This window comes from Oreochromis aureus, linkage group 14 (genome assembly GCF_013358895.1).
Source record: "Oreochromis aureus strain Israel breed Guangdong linkage group 14, ZZ_aureus, whole genome shotgun sequence".
NCBI lineage: Eukaryota > Metazoa > Chordata > Actinopteri > Cichliformes > Cichlidae > Oreochromis > Oreochromis aureus.
The window spans coordinates 20,535,594-20,542,794 of NC_052955.1; the positions used below are offsets into that span (position 1 = coordinate 20,535,594).

Sequence of the window (7,201 nt, forward strand, 5' to 3'; positions counted from 1 at the left end):
AAACAGAGGGAGCGGCTCATCTGAGTAAACCGCGAGATTAATTCACACCCATGATTATTGTTGGGAGGAGAAAGAGATGCTGACTAACATCAACCAGCTCATAGTGTATCTGTCAGGGTACTTAGAGCGTTTGGTGAACTCATTAGGCAGAGGTACCTAGCATGAATCCAGTGGAAAATGAATATTTTCCAGCCTTTTTCATTTGGGTATTTACGTTAGTAGTTTTCTGCCTTCGGGAATTAAAGCAGAGGACTTGGACATTATTCATAGAAATGCCATGTGAAAGCACTTTATGTAACTTTACACTAGAGAAAACAGTACATTTTGACTTCAGTACATTTGGTTTTTACTTTTCAGATAAAGATGTTACATTAAATGCAAATTTAATTGAATATACAATTGTGTGAAAAAAGTGTTTGCCCCCTTCCTGATTTCCCTTTTGTGTATGTTTGTCAATGTTTCAGATCATCAAATGCATTTAAATATTAGACAAAGACAACACAAGTCAACACAAAATGTAGTTTCTAAATGAAGGCAAGTGTTATTAAGGGCAAGTAAAAAACATAAATGACAACCATGGTATGTATCGCATCTTTGGAAAGCTATGTTCAATTTCTCTAGCCACATCCTGGCCTGATTACCTTTTCTTAAACAAGAAATCGCTTAAATAAGACCTGCCTGACAAAGTGAAGTAGACTTCAAGATTCTCAAAAGCCAGACGCCATGCTGTGATTCAAGGAAATTTGCGAACAAATGAGAAACAAAGTAACTGAGATCTCTCGTCTGAAAGGGTTATAAAGTCATTTTTAAAGCTGTGGGTCTCCAGCAAACCACAGTCAGAGCCATTATCTACAAATGGTGAAAAGGTGGAACAGTGGTGAACCCTCCCAGGAGTGGCAGGCTGACCAAAATTACACTGAGAGCAGAGCAACGACTCATCCAAGAGGTCACAAAAGACCCCGGATCAACATTTAAAGGATTGCAGGGTTCACTTGCCTCAGTTAAGGTCAGTGTTCATGACTCCACTATAAGAAAGAGACTGGGCAAAAATGGCCTGAGTGGCAGATTTCCAAGACGAAAACCAAAGCTAAAGGAAGAAAAAGGCTTGTCTCGGTTTTGCTAGAAAACATCAGATTTTGGGGAAAATACTCTGTGGACTGACGAGACAAAAGTTTAACTTTTTGGAAGGTGTGTGTCCCATTACATCTGGCATAAAAGGAACATCATACCAACAGTAAAATATGGTGGTGTTAGTGTGATGTTCTAGGGCTGTTTTGCTGCCTCAGGACCTGGAAGACTTGCTGTGGTAAATGCAACCATAAATTCTGCTGTCTACCAAAACATCCTGATGGAGAGTGTCCAGCTGTCTGTTCATGACCTCAAACTTGGGTTCTGCAGCAGGACATTGATTCAAAACACACCAGCAAGTTCACCTCTGAATGGTTTCTGAAAATCAAAATGAAAACTTGGACTTGTGGCTTAGTCAAAGTCATGACCTGAATCCGACTGAGATGCTGCGGCACGACCTTAAAAACGCGGTTAATGCTCGAAAACCCTCCATTGTGGCTGTATTACCATAATTCTACAAAGATGAGTGGCTCAAAATGTATCCACAGCGCTGAAAAACACTCACTGCCAGCTATCACAAATGCTTGATTGCAGTTGTTGCTGCTAAGAGTGGCCCAACCAGTCATTAGGTTTAGGGGGCAATCACTTTTTCACGCAGGGCCTTGATGGTCTGAATTTTTTCCCCTCTTTATAATAAACATCTTCATTTTCAAACTGCATTTTGTGTTTACTTGTGTTAAGAATATTAAACCAAAAAAACTTTTATTTTGTATTTTTGACCTTCTTGAAACATCTCACAACCTCATACATTTATTTGCAACTATTAATGAGGGAATAGACTGTATATAAAGTAGTTAAAACAGATTTTCCATTCATTTATAATTATTACCAGCCCTATTATCTTACACTAGATTACATCCACAGCAGAACGAGGGCTTTTAACACATTTATAGGAGTATATTTTTCAGATCATTCTTGTTCATTGCTTTTTTAAAATGGCAGTATCAGGGGTATTTTTACTGTTTTCCATTTGCACTTTATCTTCAGTGAAGTATTTGAGTTCTTTTCCCTCTTAAAATCAGGCAGGGGTGTTATCAGAAAGAGTCTCGACTTTCCTGTTTGGAGTTAACTGTGCAGCTCCAGCCTAATGCCTGATCCACTTTCATTCATGGCCAGAGACATACTTCAGTCTAGTGTGTTTTCAAAAGTAAAAAAATATTTATTAATGTCTCGCGTTAGAGTTGTAGACACTAAAACAAAATGCAATAGAACAGTAGCATGAAGGCTGTTTGAGAATTTGTGGCCTGACATCTGTTAGAAGAATTAACTGTCAGCAGTTTAAAAGCTGAAAGTGCAGAACAGACACAGAGTAAACTGTGCCGTTCATTGTGTGCGCCTCAGTACACAATGTGCTATTCGCGTTACATTGCCTGGTGTGTTCTTTATTTATTACACAAATACAGCTGTATCGTGTCACGGATGATTCACTTGTCTGTCCAGAATGTCTCAGTAAGGAAATAAAAGCGGCACATGTCAGGCAAACACAGCAGAGTTTTTCCAGTCCGAGTAGACCAAGAAGCCGGTGAAGCTGCTGTCTGTCTTGCTGCTGGAGTAAAATCCATTGTACTCTGAGAGAGCCATCTGCACCCACACCTGATCGCCGGGGATGAGGTGAAGCAGGGAGCCGCCTGACAGAGATGCCGGTTTGGGCCAGTTGCCATAAAACTGAAAATAAGAAGCCACAGCGTGTCCGTTCTTCATCAGGTCGAACTGCAGGCTGGCGCGGTACACCGTGGCGTGGACGGCAAAGTAGTAGACTCCAGGGACTTTGCAGGTGAAGCGTCCCGTCTCTGAGTTGTAGTCGCCCTGTTCGTTGATCAGGATTGTGTCAAAGCGGACTGCGTCGCCCACATTCAGGGGCGAGGTTTGGCCCTGAGAGAGTTTGACACTGAAGGCGGATTTAGGAGCCACTGCACACTCGCCCGGCTGCCCCCTTTCCCCCTTTTCTCCAGGGTCACCCCTGTCTCCAGTCAGACCTCGCACTCCTGTCTCACCTGGAGAGGAGGAGGAGGTGCACAAATATGAGAATCCTGCACCGATTTATCACATGCTCACACACAAATCCGTATAAGTACGTACCTGGGGCCCCTCTCTCCCCTTTCTCCCCCTTTTCCCCAGGAGCAGCATCCCTCCCATCCCTCCCGTCTCTCCCTGGCTGACCAGGACTGCCATGAACCCCAGGAGAGCCTGGGATACCAGGGTGGCCAGTACACAGACTGGGGGGGATCTTATTGTCCTCTAACTGGTTGGAAAGATGGACTTGTAGGACGAGGAGGGAGTGGAACAGGGACAAGAGTCTGAGTGAGGTCATTGCAGTCTCAAGGCTGAGAGAGAAACGAGAAACAGAAAAAAAAAAACAGATGAACAAGCACAAACAGATCTGTGGAGGAGTAACACGGCATTACAGACAATGGGAAATATTGACCTGACTAAACAAAAGAAAACCACAACTCCCACTAAATTAAAACAAAACATTATGAAAATAACAGAGGGATGAAGAGCGCATGTAATTTCTGGAAACTGCAGCATACATAAACACCAAATGGGTGATTTACACACAATTTATGCTCTTACAGTAAAAATTTATTTATTTTTTCGTCAGACAGGCTCTGACAGAGAGTTACAGACATTTCCATTTAACTGCTACAGTTAAATGGAAATGAAGAAATCTGTCAAGTAGATTCAAACAGTCTCATCCTCTACTGAGTGGAAGCTCTCGTTTAAAACTCAACCTAACTGATTGATTGACAGTTTTATATCAGTCACAAAACTATAACTCAAATAACAACAAAACAAATTGTAAACAGAGTAAAAGTAAAAGACATCAGGTTGCCATGAATATCTCTATAGAACACATAATTTACATGCTCCAAACTTATTTCGCCCCATCTTCTTCAATAACAATATAATGCAATAACTTATAAATCTTTTTCACCTTGAGTATTCTAAACAATAGTGCAAATCAGAGGCTTCTGTTAAAAAGTATAATATTTTGCCACTCACCACCTCACAGTTTGATTTATGGACAACATGTCAGCATCTTAGATTTAGAGTAAAGATGATGAGGGGTTCACTGAATTCGCTTCAGGCAGCGCTGCAGTCATAAAAATAATCCCTTTGGGATTAGTTGGACCTGATTATTAGATAAACTAAATATCATGTTTGAACAGAAAGTACATTTTTTGTTCTCATATGTACAACATAAAACAAAGTCCTAGCTGTATAACAAAATATTAAAACACTTAATTGAGCATGTTGATGTATACGGTGCAAAAAAGCCACATGAGCATGCAGGGTGCAGGGGGATTAGACCGGACCAGAGGGAAGTAATTTTAACTCTTTGACCCTTTGCATTTACATAACAGCCTAGTTTACAGATTGCAACGGTCATTTCTAAACAGGTCGTTTATGTGGCACACAGGCTGTAATATGATAGGCATCATAGACAATTTACAGCTCAGGAGGTGGAAAAAAAACATCTTCAGCTACTCGTTTAGCAAAGATTAGTGAACTCTACAAATCAAAACACTAATACTCTAAACAGATGTTTCATATAAAAGTTTGTTGACATGCTGAATACCAGCTGGCCTACTCAGAAACTACTTACAGTCACACCTAACACTCAAATTCTCTCTTTCTCTCCCTCTGCTTCCTGCCCGTCCCTGAACACAAGCAGCCTCGGCCCTCAGACAACTCTGCCCAGACACTCAGGTTATCAAAGTGCTAATTTCTGCTGCCTACTCTGCATAAAGTGTGGAAATTGTTAAAAAAAATATATATATATATTTGTCTTGCAGCACTTCAAAGGCTTTATCTTTCTTTTCCTGCCAGGTTTTCTCTCATCCAGGATCCAGTAAAAAAAAAGAAGAGGAGATAAAAAAAGCTGCACTGTTGGATCCTCTGCCTGAGAGCAGGAGGAGGAGGAAAGCTAACAGCTGTCTGAAAGCACGTTTAGTAATGAAAACCTGCTGTTTGCGGTGTGAGACAATAATGAGAAAAGTCGGGTCTTGTTGGGTCCTAATGGGAAGTTACCTCCACAACAGCTGCAAGAACAGAGAGAGAAGGGGACAGAAAGAAGGACGAGGGGGGATAAAAGCAGAAAGTCAAGAGAGAGAAACTGTAAAAGAAAAAAAAGGAGGAGGAGGAAGGATACTGAGTTACATGTCAGCATTCTTGGCAGAAATAGAGAGCAGACATGAGGACAAATACTGGAGAGTCTGAGCAGATGTCTGCAGCCACTCCTCAGTAGCCCTCAGATGATTAGAAACATTTACGGTTTCAATAAAAGCATGAAAAACTCAATCTGCTGTTTATAGGCCACTAATATGTGAACCACAAGGTTCACTGGAGAGGATCGCTCAGTCCTCTGACTTGCCGTCCTTTCCTTTTTTCATGCAGACACTATCCAAAGCAGCACTGTAACCGCCTTGTTTTTGTACTTTTTTTTAATGCGATCGGCTTTTAAAAAAAAAAATCCAATCCACTTCACTGCACTGGAGCTCTGATGGAAACTTAAGTTTTGCTACCTGGGTGGTTCAGATGAATATTTCGGAGCAGTTTAATGGTTTTATTGCAGCACCACAGCCATTCGGTAAAAAGTCTGGCACGTTGCCTTCAGGCCAGCTGGAGTTTGATGATATTATCCACATTTACTGTAACTTAGTATCAGGCTGTTAAAGGCGACGCTGCCTGTTTTATTATGACTCTCTCGTAGTGGGAAGTGGGAAGTAAAGACAGTAGACACAAATTCTAGTTACTTTATTTTTGCTCCTTCAGCATGTTACCATTGTTATTGTCATAGTTTTATTTTTACTGTATTACAGTGTCAGACAGCTTCAGATTCAGTCTGTGATGGTTTAAATAAAGCTGAGGCGTAAAGAAAACCTCCTTTCTGTGATAATAATCCAGTACTGTAAACACAGCAACATAAAAACTGTGTTATATTCTACTGTGTAGCAGCTGTGTACTTCTTCTTTTGGTACTTGAACATTTTTACTGCGTAATTCTCTCTCATCGTTATAGCTGCACAGTACACAACGCAATATGTGGAGAAAAAGAGCTTTTTGCTGTGAAATGAAAGCACTGACAAGCAGCTTTCATTGTTTAATTGTAGGAAAGGATCAAAACTTTACCAGATGATGCACTGAAGTCTTGGAGTTCTGCTGTTGCTGCTTCTGATGATGACGAGGACGACGATGGTGATGTTCGTATATGTGTGACCAGTGAAAGCTGTTCCTCCTGGTCAGAGAGTCCTGCTGGGAAAAACTGAAAGGAAATGGTAATGAAGCCCAATTAGAAACTGCGGTGGGTGGGTGGGTGTGTGGGTGTGTGGGAGAGGAGGAGCCGTGGGTGGAGGAGACATGCAGAGGAAAATATGTGATGTTAGTCCAGCACAAATAAGAGAAAAATGTAGCTGAAAAACAAGTGACAAAACCAGCGTGAGGGGAGTGATAAACGGAGGAGTGTTTAGGATGTTGCATAACAGTGTTGGGGGAAACTCTCCAAGGCAAAACCACAGAAAGTTCAGAGGGGCTGCGGTCAAAAGAGGCAAATGTCCCCAGAATGCATTGCTGCAGCTGAAACTGAGCTGTCCTCAAGCTTCATTATACAAAAACGCTGCTGCCTACAAAGACAGAGCCTCAAAGAAAGGCAAACACGGACGTGTAATGTGATGCAAGGAAGTCAGATGGGCATTTTCGTCTCTCTCCTCTGATTATCTGCTTCCAAGATGAAGTAATTTTCTCCATCCAGATAGCATCTTCTAATATCAGGCCTCCACTCAAGCAAGACTCTGACAGTAATCCTCTTTTCCCATGTAATCCTTTGCTGGTAGCGTTAAGTTGATAAGGGAAGAGGTCTTAATATGCTTTTGGCAAAAGGAGGCTGAATTTGAGCTGGTTACTTTTTGCAGCTTCCAGAGGGGTAAAAACAACATGTTTCACTGTTTTCATGCAGCACTGACCGCAAAAGGACTGAGCCTGTGCCAGAACTGGACATGGTAGAGTTTGAGATCACAGCACTCTGAATCTATGTGGAGAAAACAGAGTGAAGCCTTTCGGCAACGTGCAGATAG

At 41.6% G+C, this 7,201-nt stretch overlaps 1 protein-coding gene across 1 annotated transcript; it reads right to left on the reverse strand.

Moving 5' to 3' along the window:
* Nucleotides 1–263: 263 nt before the first annotated feature.
* Nucleotides 264–6,421, reverse strand: c1qtnf5 (C1q and TNF related 5). Its single transcript, XM_031749930.2, has 3 exons — nucleotides 6,261–6,421; nucleotides 3,208–3,452; nucleotides 264–3,122 (listed from the first exon to the last, which is right to left on the reverse strand). Exons 2-3 carry the CDS (start codon nucleotides 3,437–3,439, stop codon nucleotides 2,602–2,604), a joined length of 753 nt encoding a protein of 250 aa, XP_031605790.1. The 5' UTR covers nucleotides 3,440–3,452; nucleotides 6,261–6,421; the 3' UTR covers nucleotides 264–2,601.
* Nucleotides 6,422–7,201: the final 780 nt, after the last annotated feature.

Bases quoted from the DNA above. Each gene is read 5' to 3' on its own strand.
- c1qtnf5 (XM_031749930.2), bottom strand. From the start codon at position 3,439: ATGACCTCACTCAGACTCTTGTCCCTGTTCCACTCCCTCCTCGTCCTA. The intron at 3,123-3,207 runs GTACGTACTTAT...CCTCCTCTCCAG, and splicing joins AGGGGAGAGAGGGGCCCCAG to GTGAGACAGGAGTGCGAGGT.